The 20,627-nt window shown below is 41.3% G+C and overlaps 2 protein-coding genes across 8 annotated transcripts in view; both read left to right on the forward strand.

Moving 5' to 3' along the window:
* The window catches only part of EPS15 (epidermal growth factor receptor pathway substrate 15), a 67,917-nt gene extending 63,767 nt beyond the window's left edge, over positions 1 to 4,150 (forward strand). For 4 of the 6 annotated variants that reach the window (XM_063407090.1, XM_063407089.1, XM_063407091.1 and 1 more), the window contains 2 exons: positions 196 to 374; positions 2,241 to 4,150. In XM_063407090.1, coding sequence (XP_063263160.1) covers positions 196 to 374; positions 2,241 to 2,387 — 326 coding nt within the window. In that variant the 3' untranslated portion in view covers positions 2,388 to 4,150. Of the gene's footprint in view, positions 1 to 195; positions 375 to 936; positions 974 to 2,240 lie in introns of all 6 variants that reach the window. The other 2 variants (XM_063407093.1, XM_063407094.1) reach the window with 2 other exon arrangements.
* Positions 4,151 to 7,618: 3,468 nt separating this feature from the next.
* The window catches only part of TTC39A (tetratricopeptide repeat domain 39A), a 44,588-nt gene continuing 31,579 nt past the window's right edge, over positions 7,619 to 20,627 (forward strand). The window contains exons 1-2 of one of the 2 annotated variants that reach the window (XM_063407102.1): positions 7,619 to 7,771; positions 18,345 to 18,449. In XM_063407102.1, coding sequence (XP_063263172.1) covers positions 7,737 to 7,771; positions 18,345 to 18,449 — 140 coding nt within the window. In that variant the 5' untranslated portion in view covers positions 7,619 to 7,736. Of the gene's footprint in view, positions 7,772 to 16,083; positions 16,245 to 18,344; positions 18,450 to 20,627 lie in introns of those variants that run through there. The other variant, XM_063407101.1, reaches the window with a different exon arrangement.

Consider the following 20,627-nt stretch of genomic DNA (forward strand, 5'->3'; position numbering starts at 1 on the left):
TACCTGATTACCCTTTCAGAAAGTGTGGGCTGTACCCTCATTTTTTAAATTGGCAACCCTTCCTCTGAAACTACAGCTCCACTAGCTTGTGGGAAGAGGTTGCATTCCAAGTAGCTTTTGAATGGTTTTTTTTACTACTTTTGGCATGTTATTACCTGCTATCTTAAATTCATTTTAAATTCATTTTAATCTAAGGGAAAAGACCTATCAATCAAATAGACTCTTCAGATTCCTTTAAGTCGAGCGATCCATTTCAGCCTTTCCCCACCCCAGACATTCCCAAAGAACAAGAAGCAGATCTATTCTGTGATCCATTTGCTCCCACCAGCATCAGTAAAGAGGCTGACCCCAACAATTTTGCAAACTTCAGTACTGTGAGTAAACACTTTTTACATTTGTTTCAGTATAACGGCAGCTTTGAAATGTTCACACTGAAGTCTTCAGTCTAATTTCAATTATTAAAACGTATCCCATGTACGAAAGGGATATTGCTTCCATTTAAAACATTGTTTACATTTAGTTTACAGCTGAGGCTGTCCTAAAACAAAATGCTGCAAAGTGTTGTAGTTAATGTTCAAATTGCATTGGTTTTATGCCTTTTTTCATGGAGGCCTCCTAGCTTTTAGAGAGGATTTCAGAAATATCTGTGTTCTAGGGATTATCCATTTTATCAATGTGCACAGCAGATTTAAATGACAGATCTATAGCAAACACACTGTTAACCACTCCATTAAAAATAAACTAAAATGTGATTTTAACTGTCACTGAACTCTTTGATCATAATTTTAATGTACTGAAATACTGAGAAACAGCCTCATAACAGTGTATGTTAATGAAATATAATTTGATGTGTTTTGAATGGTTAGTAAATTCCAGACTTATGCACAATGAAGTAAAATAGTAAGTGTCTCTTTATAACCAGAATTCATTTCATAGAAGTCGTGGTGTCCAAGCAGTAGAAGCAAATCTAAAGGTTTGTGCATGCCTATATATTATTTTTTTCCTTTTGAGCTTTTGCAAGTAGAAGTTTTGAAAGGCATCATCTCACTTTCAAGCCTGATACCTGTTAAATGCAATTTGCATTTACAGGATCTTGACCGTAGTGCTCTTTTTCTGTTTAGGCCTAATAAACTACATGCTTGATTGAAGTAAACTAAGGATTGTCAGGCTTTCAAAGCAGACTGGCTCTGGTTGGTGTGTCTTGGAGCATGGTAACTTCTGAAATGTGGTTATCCACCCATGATAGTAGTTAGGGGGACTGAGAAACCAGTTTGGAGGAGTGGCAAAAATGTTTATTATCCTTATGAAGGAAATATTATTCTTTTCCAGCTGCAATTACTGAAAATACCGAGTGCATTATGGAGAAAACTCAGGTGTTTCTGCTTTTATTTCCCACAGAAGCAGCTCAAAGCAGAGACCTGGCATCTCTAACCTCTAACCCTTTCAGTTAATGCTGGGGCATCCATGAGGACAGGGGCTTCACCTACCTCTGAATTTTTCTGCATGTTTGCTAGGAAGAAACTTTAGCATAATCTTTTGTATTTTATTTAAGATTATACCTTTAGCTGTGTCTGATTTATAATCATTGTACCAGAAATATTTAGTTCACAATCGGTTCTCATTAATATACATGGAAATAATCTGTTCTTTTTTTCCCCTCTCATATCATGCTGACCTTTTTCTCTATTACTACCAGCCTTCTAACTCTACAGTTACCCTCATTATTTTGCTGCTTCTTGGCAGCAATATTTTTCATCTTCACATTCAGAAACAGTCAGTCTACAGCTAAATATTTGCAGTCATTTTCACCTGGAAAAGTCATCCCTAATGGAAGCAGGATAAATCAGGATGGCCTACAGTGTGAATAGGAGTGTGCTTTGCAAAATGTTCTCCTGATTTATTCAATGTTTTTCTTCTATAGACTGGTATTTATCCAAAATAAAACCATATGTGAATTATAGCACTTTCTACTCAGTAATGTTTTTGAAACTTAATCCTGAAATTTGAAACATGGCATATTTCATTAAAATACATCAGTTTGATGGCTTCAGTGCACTTCTTAGTAGTTAAACCTTAGACTAAGCCAATTTAGTCTATTACAACTACAAAACAAGTAATATTTGAAGACTGGAGTATGTACAATTATTGAAAAGCTAATTGTCCCCTTAAGCTGAGTGTTTGGACAGTAATAGTTATCACTGTATTATTAATCTGTTTTATTTTGTCTTTTAAACATGCAGTATTCTACTGAGGAAGACATGATTGAATGGGCTAAGAGAGAAAGTGAGAGAGAAGAAAAAGAAAGATTGGCAAGACTAAAACAGCAAGAGCAAGAAGACTTGGAACTGGCTATTGCACTCAGTAAATCTGAAATATCAGAAGCATGAAGTTTAGAATAAGATTTTTATCTGACGTAAACTGTTTTGTCGTTTTCCTGAGTCCCTAACCTATTTAAATGTTAATCAGAAAATGCATATATACAAGAAACTATGAAAAGTTTGAAATTTCTGAAAGTGATGTGAATGTTTCTGCTAAATTCAATCCTTTTGGTTATTGTTTTAATAATTGTTAAGTTTAGCATTCAATTCCTCTCAAGTTTTCAGGAGAGCAAAGTACTTTTCCCAGCTGAAAGCAAATCAGTTTAAAATGCAGATAGAGAGATTGGGGTTTGACTGTAATCTATCAGCAGTTGGTAATTGAGCATAAAGTGAACACAGCAATTATTCTGTCATGGCTGACTGTCTCCCATCAAGCAGTTAGTCACTGAAAACCTTTTATCCTTCTGAACGGGTTTTAGTAATGCCAGAGTTGTGGAGTGCTTTATTTTATACATATGCACATAGATTCTTTTTCTCCTCGTTGAAGATTTTATGTTGGATTTAACATAATCTTCATGGAGTCTCCATCAGAAAGAGTATGTCTTTCTGAAATCTTTATTGCTTTTCCTGCATGATCATAGGTTTTAAGACAGACCTGTTATTTTGTTTTATGAAGCAATTAAGCTGAAAATTCATGTGCATTTGCTGTTGGCTAAGGCGACTGTCAAATTGTGAGACCCCACTGCTATTTGAGCCACTTTTGCCTGTGAAATATGCAGCTGAACTGGCAAGTTAATGAGTTCCATTTGAAATAGGATTGAGAATAGAAAGAAAAAACAGGTAGTCTGATTTCTGTTTTTTTTAACCACAGTTGTTTTCTGTATATGTAATTTATTGAATGCCAACTGATAGTTGCACCTTAAAACTGAATGATTTCTGAATGGTCACTGAGTCAGAGTAGGATTGATAGAATGTTAATGAAAATAACTTAATGAAAATAACTTATTGTTCATTTTGAATTAATTCTATTTGGAAAATCCGTTTCATTAAAATAATTCCAAAAAGAATAATCTTGTGCCCTATCTAAGAAAAATGGATGGCAGCAGCATAAACATCTAGAAGGGTTTTTTTTCTTGCACTTTTAACCTGTGGTATTTCTTTTGAGGAAATTGAAGTGTTTCAACACACAGCACTGGGGCAAAGGGAGAGAACTCAGCCATGCTTCAGTATATTTAAGCTCTTCCCATTACCTGTCAATGCTGCTGTTGCATGAGTTTGAAGGTTTTCAATTTTTCAGGAAAAAATGAGTAACCTGACTGGGATGGTTTTTCTTTTGCACTGGGAGATGAGCATTTGAACACCTGCTCAAAAAAAAGTAACTTAAAATTTTGCAAGTATTGAATAGTTATAACTTATCTTACACATCTTTGTAATGAGTGTACACTAATCTTGCAAATCATATGCTTAACTGGACTACATAGTTTCTTATCTTTTGTTAAAAATGTATACTCAGTGGACCAACACAATATTATATGTATATATTATATATATATTCCTGCTTTCCTTTATGGAATTTAAAGTTTTGAGTCATTTGATGTTACATTTCATGTTACTGACTCTGACTATAGGACTTTTACTCAGACTACCAACAAACCACTGCTGTGAGCTAAATGGCATTACTTTATGAAGTTTTAACTGTTGGGTTTTGGTTTTTTTTTTAAACAACTTGTTCAGGTGGGATTAGCCTCTATTTATAGACTTCCCTTTTGTTTAAAAATTCTAACAATAGCCTGTAATTATGAAGAAATAAAGTTTAAGTACATAAATGTGAACTGTTTGCCTGTTTTTCAAGAGAGTGCTGTGAGATGTAAAGCATTGTGTGAATGCAGTGCAGTGTGAGGTGTCCTGACTCTAATCTGGTTTCTGGGGCCTTTGCCACCTGCCACACCTTCACAGAAATAGAATCCCCTGGCAGAATTGTGTGGCCTTCTCTTATTTCCCCAGTAACTTCTCAACATTTACCTACTTAGGTTTAAATTGGCTGTTTCAGAATTTGAGTATTTAGCAAATTTGTGACTTCAGTATTGGAGTGTTTTAGTTGTTCTTTAGCCTGAATCTTCAAAGTCATTGTGTGCATGTTTTGGTTCTTGCAGTACTGACAGAATGGTAACTTGAATGATACTGGATTTAGATAACAGAAGGTAAGATTAAGAAAGCAACCTATTTGTTCAAAATATTGGCAGCTAAAGTCCTAATTCCATCGTTAACTAGTGTGAGCATGAAGATTGGTTTCAGATGCATCCATTTTTTCTTATAAGAAAGAAGAGGACAGTGATTTTTCCCTAATGAAAGATCTGTTTTGATCTTTTGTGGTAGGTAGAGTGGAGTTTACTTGCCCGTGTGAGTGTTACTGAATTCTTGAATTCTCTACAGAGTTGTGTTTGCAGGGACCTCTGAGGCTTAAACTGGGAAAGGCACAGAAGAGGAAGGGGAGGGAAGACAGCATAATGTTATCCCAGAAAGGTGGGAAGGAACTTGTAATTCATCAGCTGACAAGCTCTCAGTCAGTAATATCCTGACACAGAAGTAATTTTCATCCACAAGCTCTTTAAGGAAAATGAATAACAAAACATACATAAATAACACCAGCTGCATTCCCATTCCTTGCTCAGAATACTTCAGTATTCCTGTGGTGCTAAAATGGAGACAACTGGAGCTGTCTGGACAATAGATTTTTAACTGGAAACAAAGAACATTAGTTTTTAGAGCAGGTGATCTGCTGATAGAGGGGGAAAATGCTGCATTGTTTGGGTGTGTGTTCAAGAGGTCAGGATGTTGTTTCTAGTTATCTCTTGCTGATTTAATAAGTGAGTATGGACAAACCACTTAATGCCAAGCCATTTCCTGTTCTGTAAGTGATAACAGGTCTCATAGTTATTGCAGAACTGCTCTAATCTGGAAAGACAACTTTGTGCAGAGTAGAAGGAATTTTATCCCATTTTCCTTTTGTATCCTGTAGGTAGGAGTGAGCGATGTTACGAGGTGTTTTCTCTGTTGGTGTAAGCAGCCAGTTGCAGTCCTGTACAGGACTATACAAATAACTGGAATTAAATTAAGAATTTAACAGAAGTGCTGTTTTAAACAAGATATTTGAGGGTTTAGTTTGCTGATAATACAGGGAGAAATTCTTACCTTTGACTTCAGAGGTCTGTCCCGGCAAGAGATCCTGTCACACTCTCTGCAAATCATCAGCGGTCTCAGGTTTGCATGTGCCAGGCTCATCCTGATCCACACAAACTGATTTTCCTCTGTGGCCAGACTCATTGTTTATTCTGTTGGGACTATGTAGCATTGAAATGTTTGTATTCAAAGCCAGAAGGTCTTTAGGATTGTTTTCCATAAATGCAGTCCCTCCTGAGATGAATGGGTGTGGTCACTTATACAGAAAAAAGCAATTTTAAAAGATCAGTGGGTTTTTAGGTAAAATCCTTGTAGAATTTTTTTAATACTTACTGAAGCTCTACTAATACCTCCTTATTTTTACAATTAGGGTCCTTGAGTTGCAAACAGTTCTGAGGATTTTGGAGTGTGAATCTCATTTAGGGCCCACATTTAGTAGTAACTTTTATGAATAAATAACTTAGTTGAGGTTCAAACCACTGACCCTGAATCCTGAAAACTACAGGTAAAATACTTGTTGAATGTTAAACTCATAAATTTAAATTCTCTAATTTTCCTTAATATGCCATTTAATGCCATTTAATGCCATTTAATGCCTTAATATGCCATTAATGCCTTAATATTCCGTTTAACTTAAAATATTTATTTTATTTTACTGTCAGATAATTGAAGCACAACTGTTCTCAAACATACAGGACTATGGTCTGAGGAGGAAATTTGTCCTTCTGGTTTAGTTTGTTCAACTTTGTCCCTACAACATATAATTCTAAAAGTTGTAAAAAGCAATTTAGAGTATATTCTGGAGTGATTATTAATAAAAACGTTCTTTAAGTTAGTTGTGACTGGCTGCTGACAATGGGCTGAAGTGCAGAACTGCACAGGAAATCTGGCTTCATTGTGAACGCTGTGAGCTGGAATGTCTGAGCCTCACAATTCAGAGAATGGAATGTATGTAAACAGGTATACGCTGGAAAACGTGGGCCTGCATTTGTACCAAAATAGCTCTGGGAAGGTCCTTGTCACAACTCCTTACGCTATCCCTCACTGAGCTAAAATGTTCGATTTAGTGGAGGCAGTCATGACTCCTTGGCTGGTGTCAGAAGAGGGAATCACCCTTCAGTCGTTGTGTCTGGCTCTTCTCTGGGAGGAGCTGCACCCTGAGCACTGGAGCGTGAGCCCGTCCTGCCACCCACCCCTTGTTCCTCACATCACGAGCCACATTGTCGGTGTGCAGCTAATAAATTCTTTCTTTTTTTAACCTTATACACCCACTGTTCCCGTTAATGTGCCCATTGTTTCTTTATGTCAACCCAGTCCTTCTGTTTGTCCTGCCACTCCCTCGGCCGTGTATACCTTTGCCTTCCTTTGCCTTGTTCATTTCCTTCCACAGGCTCCTTTCTTTTGTTAATCTCTTCTGAGCTGTTATCCCCGTAACCCTGAAGCTGCCTGATTGATACGATTATAATACAGATAATGCCCAAAGTAATGCAATCTTTTTTAGTGTTGCATATTCTATTCGCATTATCAATGGGTTTGGTTTTCTTTAATGGAAGAGGCAAGTTAAACTTTAAAATATTTATTTTGTTTGTGAATTTTATGTTAATGAACAAATTAAAGAATTTAATTATTTAGATCTAATTATTTATGTACGTGATGGCTGGCTCCTCTGGGGTGGGAGCCCTGTGGGGTGTTACTCCTGTGGCACAGCTCTCCTCCCTGTGCTGGGGGGAGACGGCTAAACCCTGCCTTGGCAGCAGGTGCAGAGTGCAGCTAATTGAAAACTTGGCGAAATATGAATTATGTTTTCCTCATTTTTTTTTTCTCCAGAGGAATTAATGACTCTTAACTCCAGCACACAGAAGCGATGCCCGCGCTCCTCTCGGCCGTTCCCGGAGCCTTTGGCGCCGGTGCGGAGCGACACGCCCGGGTCCCGCCCGAGGGCTGCGGTGGGACCGTAACCCCGGGGCTCCATCCCATTCTACCCCACCCCGCCCATGCCATCCCCACCGCCGGCGGAGGGCGGGCGCTGCCGCAGCCGCTCACCTGCGGGGGCGGCCCCAGCGCCCGGCCCGGCCCGGCCCGGCCCTGCCCGAACATGCGCCGAGGCTGCGGCTGCCGCCGCTCCGCACACACCATGCGAGGCGGCTGCGGCGGCCGCCGGGGAGCAGCAGCAGCAGCGCCAGCCCTGCCCGCCGCCCTCCCGCCCTCCCCTCAGCCGCTGCCCGTCGCGACGCCTCCATGGACGCCCGCCCGGCCGGCAGCGCCGGCGCCCGGTACGGGGCTGGGGCGGGCCGGGGGGCCGGGCCGGGGGTCGCCGGGGGCAGCGCCGCCTCCGCCGGGCTCTGGGGCTGCTCCGTCCCGGGCGGGAGGAGGGGCCGGAGCGCCCGTGGCGGCGCCGGCCGGAGCGGAGGGTCCGGGCGCGGGACGGGGTGAGGGCGGTGGGCTCCGGGCGAGCCGCCCGCCGGGCGCCGCAGCCGCTGAGGGCAGCTCGGGCCCCGGCTGACCCCGACGGGCCCTCGGGGCTGGGGCCGGAGCCGCCTGCGGCCCGTGGGCAGGGACCGCCCAGGCCGGGACCACCGGGGCCGGGCCAGCCCGCGCACCGCTCTGGCCACCGGCCTGACCCGGCTGTGGGCAGGGGCTGTGCCCGTCTGAGCCACCCCAGAGCCGCCACTGCGCGGGCACAAACTGGTTCCTGCACTTTGAGAGGGTTTTCTTTTTTCTTAGACAAGAGCATTAGCTTGAGCTAATTACATACCTGCGCAGCAGCCCTTCAGTAGTTACATGCAAATTGCCTTTGGGCTTCAAATGGTTGCTGAAGAGCGTGTCATGTCTGAGGAAGACCAGGTGCTTTTGCTTGAGCTCCTGTTTGTGCAGCTTGCAGCACACCTTGACGGCGAAGCGCTGACGTTCATTACTCTGTAATTCAATACCTTCTTGCTCTCCCTCAAGAACGAGCTGCAGGTGGATAACTTTCTCCATTCCAGGTGTGCACTCCCACTGCCCCTAAAATACATAAACTTCCATTGTGTGCGTGTGAGAGAGTTGTTTCTTCAGAAGCTGAATCAGTCTGTAAATACCATTCTTCCCCCATGATGACGGTGTGTTAAATTTTTAGACGTGGCTGTATTAAAGGTCAGCTTGTGGATTCTGTATTTGACATTTATAATAATCTGCTTTATAATCTATGCAGGAGTAGAAGCTTTTTAGAGTGCAGTTGTTGGAGAGGTCAGCAAACTGTTCCTTGGAAGAGTGGTAATGGCTCTGTTCATGGTTCTTCATTAAATAATTGGAGCAGTGGTGTGCTCTCTCTCTAGCTGCACACTTTCCCTTTATCTTGAAGTTGAAAACAGCAAACATTTACCTGCAGTAATTTATTTCTGCTGAAGAAACCATGATGAAAAAAACCATTTCCTGAACTTTAGATTATATAAGATGTACAATAGTGCTCCTTTTTGGTGGCATTGATATTAATGTTGGAGTTATTACGGAGACCAAAGGAGGTGGTCTAGTGGCATTTAAAGCAACAAAGTCCTGTGGGATTTAAAAATCCAGAGTGCTGGACCTGCTAATGATCAAAAATGACCCTTCTATTAGTATTTATATATATAACCCCTACCTGGAAGTACTCAAGGCCAGGTTGGATGGGGCTCTGAGCAACTTTATGTGGTGGAAGGTGTGTCTGCCCACAGCAGGGGTTTGGAATGAGATAATATTCAAGGTCCTTTCCAGCCCTGACCATTCTGTGATTTTTAAGAGCTTTATATAATTTTATTGATAATTGATAATTCTTGATAATTCTTTAACAGATAGCCCAGCAATTTAAAAAATATTTAACTCCAGGCTGGAAAGGTGGGCTGTGTGTTTGTGATAATGATGTTCCATGGTATCATTAAATGACCTCCAGATGCTGTGTTTGCACTGACAACAGCAGCAGGCTGAGGGACTGTGGTTGCATTTTGCTTCAGGAAGTTCTGGATGTGGGGAACAGTGTGTGCGAAAATATTTAGAGGCAGGAAGGAGCTGGGTGAATTTTGCCGGCTTGGGCAGGTTGTCCTGAAAATCTGTGTTACTGAAGCTGCTGGAGCGCTTGGTGCTGGCTCCTCATCGCCTTTCTGGAGCTCCATCTGCTGGAGCCAGCTCTCCCATTCCAGGCTGACCCTGCACTGGGATCTAAAGGGATTCAGATGTTTCCAGTACTGCACTACGAAGTGTTGAAAAGCATACATCAGGATTTTGGCTGGTTTGTGGGAAAATATTACTATTTCCTTATTGTAGTTCACATTTTATTTAAATCACTCCTTTAAAATGGTGATGAAGCTCCCAGACAGTGTTTCCACAGATCTGAGTTTGTGGTTTCTTTAAGTATCGTGTATGTTTTGGGAATAGATTGAGATTATCTGATCATAGTTGGTGGAAAAATGATCTAGTGGAATGATTGGAGCTGAGAAGTAAACAGATTTTTGAGTAAGGGTGATGAAAAATGATCTCCCATTTTAGAGATTTTCAGCTGTTATCATCAACTTGATAATAAAACTTTCAGTCATCTGTTGGGAAAAAGCAATTGCCAGAAGAAAGTCTCAACCTTAGGATGGTCATTCAGATATACTTGAGTCAATGGCTGGAACCTCAGATGTATATTAAACAGAATGCAGTGCTGAACTTGGATGTCATTTTACATTTCTTTCTAACTAAAATTGCCATCCTGAACTGATGAAATCTTCTCACTGCATCTGCATTAAAGCTTTTACTTTTTGCCAATCCTTGTTTCCTGTTAGAAAGGGAAAAAATGACAGAAAGATCCCAGCCTAACTGAATCAAAGTTCAACATCAGCCTCACTTGTTTTGGTTTTCATTTGTTTTTTTTCCTCAGATAGTTTGCTTAGTTGTTTTTACACTCTGAAATGGAGAGAATAATAACTATTTTCTTCTTGAAGCCACTGTGCCAAAGAATAACTCTTCAAAATGGCTTTGGCAATTCTGAGTGCCAAGACTGGTACTTCTTCATCTGTTCTTGATTCAGTGGGCGGGTCCAGGAGAGCTGTAAAGGTGTATTGAAGTGCCATGCTTGAATTTTTGTTTAATTGGAGAGAAAGTGGCATTGTTATTGGTCAAGGTACTGTGAATTATGCTTTGCAGATGACTTCTGGAGAGTAAAGCCAGGTTGTTGGAAGCTCTCAGGGAAACAATCTGGAATGTCATGCAAAGCAATGATTAAAGGCAAAGCAACAATCCCCTATTTGTTCAAGTATTTTGTGTCATTCCTATATATTGTTTTTATGGGAGCCTAAGATACTGTTCAGCAGTGGAATGATAACAAAAGCATGATTTTGTTTTTGGTAAAGTTGCAACAAAACATGTTACAGAGTAATTTATTTTGAAAATGCTTTGCTTAGATTTAATGAAAAAAAGAAAAACCAAACCCAACCAAACGAGATCAAACAAAGAAGCATTTCAACTCACTTAAAATACTGCAGGAAAATGCTTTTTGGGATGGAACATGTATTTCATCCCTTCTACGCTGGTCTGAAGTCTGAAAGAAGTGAAGTGCAAGTCAGCATAAAGAAGAACAAACCAGACTTGACAAATGGCTGAAGAAACATGCCCAGGTAACTCAGCCTTTGGCACTGCTGGGAAGTGCAGAATCCAGCCAAAAAGGGGAATTGCCTGATATCCTCCCTAAATTCTCACAGAGTCTGATTTCAGAAGTAATACAGATCTCTACCCTGACCTTGCAGTCCTTAGGTAAACAAATCTCACAGATTTTGTCTGGCTTCTTACCATGAACATGGCAGAGTGAGTTTGCATTTTGCTTCATGCTTTATTTGTTTGTTTGTGGGTGCCTAAATAGGCTCAATACCATTGCATGATAGTGGTCTGGTGCAACTCTTGCTGATTTTTTTTCTCATTAGTTTTAATGAGATGAAAATTAGACCTATGAAAATTAGACCTTTAAAAATTGAGAATGACTATGTCAGAAGTGTAGGTGGACCAGAGACAGCAAAACTGAAAAGTAAAACTGGACTTGGAAAAAAGAGCAAGTGGGTATTACAGTTGTCTAACAACACTTAAAAACCCCTAAAAGAATGATATCAATCCCAAATGACCTTCAAAGAGACAAAGATTGTATATCATCTGAATTTAAAAAGAAGAGCTATTAAAGCTTGCTAAATATTACTGTGGTCCGATTTACAATGAAAATTTACTCCTAATTGCAGCAATCCTGTTAATTTTTGAAATGCTGAATATATTTGTTTTATTTCAATGTTGATCCTGTGTGAGGCAACTTTTTCTTTGTACATTCCAATAGATCAGTGCTGTTGCAGGATGTTTGGGCTTATTTTTGTAATATGCCAGACTGGTTTGTGTGTCTTTATATATATTTTTATTCTGTCTGATGCAGGCAGTCCTGACTGGGAGTGCTCACCCACAGTGGTGCATTTCGCCCTCTGAGCAGTCATGGCAGCACAACAAGGAAAGGGAATAGTAGAAATGACACCAGTACATTTTATTTGTCTGAACAAACCTATCTTAATGAATTTATTGCGCTGTTTGCCCATTCAAATACAGGATGAGAACTGTGAGCCTAATGCAAACTAGATCCTGCTTGGTCCAAGTTAAACATGGTGGGACCAAGGGCAGAACACGACTCTGCCAATCCCCTGGTCTTTGTGCTGCTCACTGGACTGCTTTGCCACATCCCTTTGATTTGTGAGCCTTTGCTGGAACAGGAAGGCTTTTTAAAAGACCTTTGACATTGCTGAGGCATCAATAACTCAGTGATTTGAGGGCTGAATTAACCTCAAAAATAAATGGTGTCGTACTCCATGTAGAACTTGAAATACTATGATATCCTGAATTCCAGAATTGTGTCACTGCTGTGTGTCTATGCTGAATATTTGGAGAACACAAATATTGAAACCTTTCCAGTTCCTTTGTTGTTGAAGTAATGGCATTTCTGCAGCACCAAAGAGTCTTAGACATGGGCCAGAAAAGGGTTCAAGAACACAGAAAGATAAATGTTGAAGTATTAACAGCTTGGCACTTAGAACAGGAAGGGATATGGGGGAATTAATTTTCTTGCATTAACTTATTTGCTTTTGAATTATGAAGATATTTCTGTATTGTCTGAAAACTGAACAGTAACAAATTATTGTGAGAACTGCTTGTTTGTTCTTTTCATCCAAGATTATTTCTGATCTCATGTGGGATTGGAAATGCTTGCAGAAGAAAAGAATTCTTCCTAAGTGATGTGCTTTTTTTCCTTTGAACGTAGAGATTTTTTTTTCAGGTTCACAACTTGTAATGCAGCGTTGCTCAAAAAAGTCAAGTATTTAGAAAAGTAGTTGTGGATTTAGGAATTACCTGGAGAACTGGAAAGGCTAAAGGAAGTAACCCCATGTGTACCCTGATGTCTCCTAAGGTCCCTGTGATTATCCAGCATTTGGAGAACAGAAAATGGTGTCATGGCAAGAATTTCCATATTTCTGTATCTTTTTGAACACAGGCAGTGGGAAGGACATCCTGGTGTGAGTGACAGTGGGATGGGATGTGAACTGCTGACCCTTTGCACAGCAAAGGGCACAGGGAGGGACACTTGGGGACAAAGTAGGGGCTGAAGACCCCCAGCCTTTTTCCTGTTTAGACTGTGAGGGGATAAAAATCCAGGGGTTCCTCTGTTTGGAGTCCCTCCTCGGAGGCGCCAGCTCGAGCTGTTATTTTGTTATTGCACCAAGACGAAATAATTTTAAGGATTGGGATATCTGAGGCTCTGCTATGGGAAATGTGAGGTCCAGCCTGTCTCACTGTGGGATGTGCAGCTGTGGAGGAGCTTTGGTCCCAGCCCAGGTGACAGGAGTGTGACTGCCAGTGCCTCCTGGATGGGCACACAGGGAGGTTTCCTTAACCCTGGAACTGAGACCTTTGAAACTGCTTCGGGAGCCTCCTCACATCTGTGAATGGTTGAAGTGTTAGCACTGGTGAAGCTTAAATGGTGTTTGATTCTTTGTATTTTATTCTCCTCCTCCAAATGAAGTTACCCATGCACACAACCTCAGCTGACTTATGCAGATAAGGTAGATTTGGCAGAGAAATGCATCCATATTTTAAGATGTGACTGATTTAACTTGCTTTTAGTGTTTCCCAGTACTGAAGGAGCTCTTGAATCACTATGTAAAACATTGCTACAAAGGCACAAAGCTCAGACCTACCTTTTTTTGTGAAGTTCTGATAATTACTGAGGTTGAATATTTTAGCATTTTGCACAGTATAGGGTTCAAGATTTTTTTTATTGAAGAAATCTGTAAAACCCAGTGACAAATCACAAAGCTTATGCACTGCAAAGTCATAGTAAGAAACCAGTCAACATCATGCACACAGTGAAATAAAATTATGCATAAATATTATAAGTCCCAAGCTCAAAAATCATGTGTCTCTTTCTTTTTGACCATGGAAAACATAATTTTTTAATATGCTTTACTCTCCATTAATATTCCAGATTTTAGTTTGGCTTACTTCTGCTTATTCATTGACATAGAAAGGATCTGGTACTTCAGTAAAAGGAGCACTGGCTGGGATATTCCAAGGAATCATGTTTCCAACTAGAGACAATAGGGATGCAGTGGAGTAAGAAGAGCAGGACTTACTGCAGCTCCCAGGTTATACTGTGGTTGTGATTTGTGAAGCAATCCCTACTCATGGTCCCTGGGGCAGAGAACAATGATTTCATAAATAACAAAACCACGAGGAGAACCATATGAATGTCCTTGCAAAACCTGCTGCCCAAAAGCAAAAAGGGAAAGAACCTTGTAAAACTGGCAGGGAAATGGTCTCAGTGTGGAAGTATTTCAGATCTGAGGTTTTTACTTGTTTTTTTAATTAAAAGAAAGCATACATATATGTGGGGAAGGAGATGTTACATACTGAAGGTTGTCTGAGCATATAAGTGTTTCTAGAGAAGTGGCATTCAAATAAAAACATCCCAAATCAAGTCTTGAAGAACTTTGCAGAGACAACCAGTGTCTTCACCATACAGGCCTTTAAAGACTGTTTGGAGAACACAATATTAATTAGAAAGTGTACAAACAGCTAGTAAGAATAATGAAAAAACTTCTCAGACTAGCCCATGATCCTGCCTTGGAAGCAGCCAGTTAATTTTAGGTTGTAACCAATAGTTTTTTCCAACTAGGGGAAAAAATCTGTAATGTCTTTTATCTCCTGCTGTGGCCCAGGTACACAGTGCTGTTAGGAACATGTAATGGAGTCATTATTGGGGCAGCCTGTGGATCTATTACAGTAATTTTTGTACCAAATGCAGCACAAGCTTTTCCTGTACAGGATGCCATGAAACCAGCAAGAGATTTAATCGGATATGTTAATGGATTCAGAGTATTTTCCTGGAATTGTCCTTTGCTGGTTTATCATTTTTGGGTCTTCCTTCAGCAGTACATATCTGATACTGGTGTATATGAGTACTGCTTTGTGTAATCCAGCAAACAGATAATTTCTGACATTAGATGCTCTTGGAGAAACTAATTTATGTAAGTAGATCATGGCTGATCAACTTCCACAGTCCAGCTCTCATAGAGGGGAAGGACTGGTAATGCTGCTTGTAGTTGTGTACAGGGCTGGTACAGCTGATGTGCCAGCAAAGCAGTTCAGGGGAATACACTTTTTCATTTTGGGCAAAATCAGCCAGATGAGCTCACTCCCCGGATTAAATTCTTAGTGCCAACTCGCCTCATTTTCCACGGCATTAGAGAGAGATTGTTACAAAGAGCGTGTAAAGTCTCAGTTCGTCCCAAAGGTACAGGAGCTAACAAAAAGCAGCAGTTTGGCTGCTGGATTGGAGCCTGTTTGTGGAGAATCCTTGCTGGGAAGAAACACTTGCCTGTGTCTCTCGCCTGTGCCTCTCACTTTTGCAGCAATTACTGCCTGAGTGCTGCCTGTCAGCTGCTGTCGCTTGGCTCTCGGTTCTGGTTCGCAGGTTTCTGATGTGGGCCATGCCACACGCGGTCATTCTGCTTGTTTCAGGTCTGTCATTACAAAGGTGTTTGGCTTCTGCCTGGTCTGGACAGAAGATACGGCGGCCGGTGCTGCCGCTCGTTCCAGGCAGGTCTGGAGATCAGGGACGGGCTGGCAGCCGCCACCCCTCCTACACTGGAGGTGCCCAGCCGTGTTTGGGTCCGGCGGCACTCGAACCCGGTGTGCCCGGGCCGGGGCACACGAATGCAGCGTGCCCCGGGCTGGGACACACGGACCCGGTGTGCCCGGGGCTGGGGCACACGGACCCGGTGTGCCCGGGGCTGAGGCACACGGACCCGGTGTGCCCGGGGCTGGTGCACACGAACCCGGTGTGCCCGGGGCTGAGGCACACGGACCCGGTGTGCCCGGGGCTGAGGCACACGGACCCGGTGTGCCCGGGCCGGTGCACAGGAACGCGGTGTGCCCGGGCCGGTGCACAGGAACGCGGTGTGCCCGGGGCCGAGGCACACGGACCCGGTGTGCCCGGGGTCGGGGCACACGGACCCGGTGTGCCCGGGCCGGTGTGCCGCTGTGGCCGGGCATTGGCCGTGCCCCGTTCCGTGTCCAATCGCGGTGCGGTGCCGCAGGCGGGCGCTGCCCTGCGCTCCCGCCGGGGCTGTCACTCGCGGCTGGCTCAGGAGCACCGAGCGCTGCTGATGCTGGAGCCCGAAAGCCGAGCGGGCTTGCCATGACTATGTCAGAACGCGCAGGAGACTCAGCAGAGCGGTGAGTAGCAGCACACAGCATTTTGCGGCTGGCTTAGAGGCAGCTCTGATCCTGCTGTTGGAAGCAGGAGGGAATCTGCAGCCCACTGAGGCATGACTAATCAGTTTGCTGAAATGCTGAGCACCCACGAGTTCCGAGTATTTCTGCCCTTTTGTTAATGGTGACAAGTGATGGTTTGTAGCATTTGTGTGAGGTGTGCATTTTGCCCAGGTCTTAAACCCTTGACTTGGGAGCCACATCCTGTGGCAGGTTTCCTTGGAGTATGAGGGAAGCATGCAGCTTGTGTTTCTGCTGCTGCTGTGGGTAGCACTGTGTCATTAATTTTTATTCCAGAAAAGATGCCAAGTAATTATTGTATCTTATTTCTGCTTTGAGCTTCAGTGGTGGCTTTATTCTTTGTCATCTTTCTGTTTCAAAGGAATATTTTGAAAAGGTTTATTTGTTTTGAGTGGGGCAATTCTCCTGCATGACAAGAAATGAACAAAAAAACCACAGGTAAAATGCTACTAGTCTAAATATTTTAAAACAAGTGAAGATGTGCTTGATTCCTGTTAAATATATTGCTTGGTTCAGGGACACAGATTTAAAAACAGGAAGGTAGGAGTTTTAATACAGTAAGCAATAATTGACCAAGTTTTAATTATTAAGCAGGGCTCAGAATAGGCAGACATGATATTGCATTTTGTATGAGACGGATGCCAAAACTTGGTTAATCAATGCTTGCAAAGCACTTGCAGAGTGTCTTGGGTGCAAAAGGATTTGCAGTGGATCTGAAGTTGTGATGACAAAGCCACTAGGAGCAGTGTAATGTCATGTTTCTCTCAAATTTAAAGTCCTGCTTTTTGTGTATATAATTATACTCTTTATTTCTTTGCAGTCATTATTGCTAAAACCAAAACCAAACCACTGCTGCAGTGGGTGGTTATTACTGATGCTATCTGCCTGTGCTGTGCTCCCCTACCTTTTCCTTAAGATGTTATCAAGACTTAGCTTTCTGGTTTTCCTTTCAGCACTCTATGTTGTGCCACTTTTAAAGGAACTAACACAGTTTCTAAATCACAAGATAGATTACATTAGTTAGAGCTGTTCAGAATCAGGAACATGGTGAGGATTTGTTTATATTTTGTCAGAGGATGTTTTGTACATTCTTGTATACAATATATTAGTGCAGTGTAGCTCTTTGATCATTAGATGCAGATGTTTCAACTGTCCTAACACTGGCTAGGTGACCTTAACTTCATTAGTGCAAGGCTTTATTGTTTCTTTTGTGGATTTTTTTTTTTTTTTGTCCACCAGTTCTGGTGATGAACTTGGGCCAAACTAACTCAGCTGGTCTGTATTATCCTGTTGCCAGTAACCTAAAGACCAGCTGAGAAGCCTTGTGACAGGTCAGGCTGACATCTGAATGTTGTAAAGGAGGAAAGTACAGCCAGACTAAGTCACTGAGAGTCTTCTGACTTTGAGATACTGCAGTAGGGTTTTTGAGTGCAGTAGCACTTCTTAGGGACAGTGATGTTCCTATGCACAATGGAAAATTTCAGCCCACCTGTGAGTTTGTAGAGGTTTGTTGCTCAGGAACTGCTCTGAACATGAGCTGAATGAAGGCAGATGTTCCAGCAGCATTTGGTGTGATATTCTGATGCAGATTGACAATGTCTCATCCTTTAAGTGATGACATGGTCATGATGTCACCAGCTGGAGTCTGGCAGCCTTACAATGAAGTGAGCATCGTCACCCAGGGCTTCTCTGTTCGTGGTACCTGAGCTCATCAAATTGCTGTGCTCCTACATGGAAAATTCTGTCTGCATTTCCAGATTCTTATGTAAAGTACATGCAGTTTGTCTTTTTTTTTTTTTTTTAGAAGATGAAAGACTTTAGTTGCTCTTTACATGTTACTTGATGAAAGCATAGTTAAAAAACCCCAAACCCCAAATCCACAAACATAATAGGAGTCACTTTCACTTTTTGCAATCACTAAAGATAAACCAGCAGGTTATGCAAGGGAATAAATCTGGAATTGAGGAAAGGGGGCTCAAATGTAGCAGTAATGCTGTGGTAGAAGGAGAACAGATGTGCTGAGTTTATTATCTCTTCTGGCAGGTCATCTACGTCAGACCTCAACGTGGCACTGCGTGAATGTATGGCAGCTCTGGATTTATTTCTTAACAACAAGTTCTCAGATGCTTTGGCTTCTCTACAAGCAAAGTGAGTTGATAAGATTTCCTACTTTTTCTTTATTTTTCTTTGCTTCACCATATCTCGGGAGATTTTGACCAGACATCTGGCTCTCTCTTAATCGTTGGTAAGTCTGCTTGGTTTTGGTTCAGAAGGGAGTGGTAAGTTAATGTGTTCAGTTTTGGGGAAGATGGATAAGTGCTTTACACTTACATGAGTAAATAAAATCTTGTTATTTACTCACACAAATGTGAAGCACTTATCTGTCATCTAAAATTATAGTTTTGATGTCCAAAGAAATAACTCCTCAGCTGTAGTGCAGTATGTGAGATTTTTCCTCCTGGAAGAGTAAAAACCATCTTCTATCACATTTTATTTTTGTCTCCCTTCCTATATTTTTCTGCATACTGTGAATAATTATAGTTTTGTGTCTAAATGAGCAACTGACCATGAATTGAAGGTCTGAGAAACATTAGGTATGAATTCTTTCTTTGTTGTTGTAACTACTTGCAGAAACTTTCTCACAGCTTATTTTGCAATTCAGTGTTATGGTCATGCACCCTGTTTCCTAATTATGTTGCAGCCCAACTTGTAATGAGTGGCCCAGATGCAAAGAGTGAGGTAATGAAATAGTTCCTAAAAATTGTTTTGTCTTTACAGTGTCTGTGATCTGTCATACCCTGTCCTGAAGTTACCTATGTTCTTGGCTTGTTGAAGTCTGTGGTTAATTTAAATTTCTCCCCCACCTACCCAATTGGCTCCATTTTTTTTGGGCCACCAGCAAATTGCATCATGCTGTCTTTTAGGACACTGGAATATGAAAGAAGTAAAATTCATAGTGTGTATTTGATGTGCATGAGGGGTAACTACAATAAATACTACATATCTGCTTTGCTGTATCAGCCTCGTATTTGATGCCAGAATCTGTAGCTCAGTGAGCTTTGTAAGTACACTCTGGGAAAGACATTAATGATAAATTGTAGCATCAGCTGCATTAATAATGCTGGGTTTATTCACAGCAAAGTTGTTTAGTGTTTATATATCATCAGAAGATATAATAAAAATGGTAAGAAGAATAACTGCATTTTCATTAAGTCCTGACAGTAAAGCCCCTGTGCCCATCTGGGAAGGTTCACTCAGTGCTTAGCATAAAATAAAACAATTTTATTGCAGCAGGTTTCCAAAACACTGCAAAAGCTAGTGAGGCTATGGGTTGGTTTTTTCCTGTAAATCCATTTTTCTTCTGTTGCATATGGTTTTCATTCAGCTTTTGTTGGGCTCTGCAGAACATATTTCATGAGCTGATGCTCTGTTTTTGTACCTGACTCTATTCCACACTGCAAAACCACTTTGAAACTAATTTTTCATGTTAGCCTGTTGTTATGAGGAGGCCCTGATTCCTGTTGCCTTTGGCAGTGAGGGAAATAGAGACTTATGATCTTTGTGAGTGCAATCTAGAAACAGGATGCTGAATTTCCCCACAGATGAAATCCATTATGGACACACTCCACCTCTTTAGGAATGAGAAGAGTTGTGGAGTGGGCACGTGTGGTACTACTGAGTTATTTCTTTCAGAGCCATCAGTTCCTCACTGTTCCCTTTTGGTGTGCTGAGATTTGAAATTAGTTTTCACAGTCCATAAACATACCATCACTGTTTAGAGAAGTACTTTTCAGTTTTTACATGCTTGTGAAGAATTTCATATCTTAGATTTTTGCGGCTTTAACGCTTCTGGTGTAGGAGATACTCTGCTCTGTATTACATTAATGCAGATTCACTAAATTACTCACATTTGGCTTCCACAATAAGTGTATTTTCAACTAATTTGTACCATGTGAAACTGACAGCAGATTTGGCACAATATGTGAGGCTTAAAATCAGAAGATCTTTCCTAGCAGCTTAAAAATAAATATCTGAGGATGGTGTCTAGACTTGTGTTGAGGTAAAGCTCTTTTTTTCCTGTTAGAAAAGCAAATTCATCATAAAGAAAAACAAATCTATTATGAAGATGAGATCTCATTTCATGGAAAAAAATACAGCTGGTGTTTTTGCTTCACGTTACATAACTTTTCTTGTTTCCTGAATTACCTTTTAGCTTTTAGAGTCAGTTTTCATTATTATTAACAATCATTGTACAGTAGTGGGTTCTGTTTATCTTGTGCTTTGTGCAGTAAGTTTAATTACATTTATCTTTTTTATGAAGTACTC

The sequence above is a fragment of the Prinia subflava genome, chromosome 10 (assembly GCF_021018805.1).
Source record: "Prinia subflava isolate CZ2003 ecotype Zambia chromosome 10, Cam_Psub_1.2, whole genome shotgun sequence".
In the NCBI taxonomy this organism is placed as follows: Eukaryota; Metazoa; Chordata; class Aves; order Passeriformes; family Cisticolidae; genus Prinia; species Prinia subflava.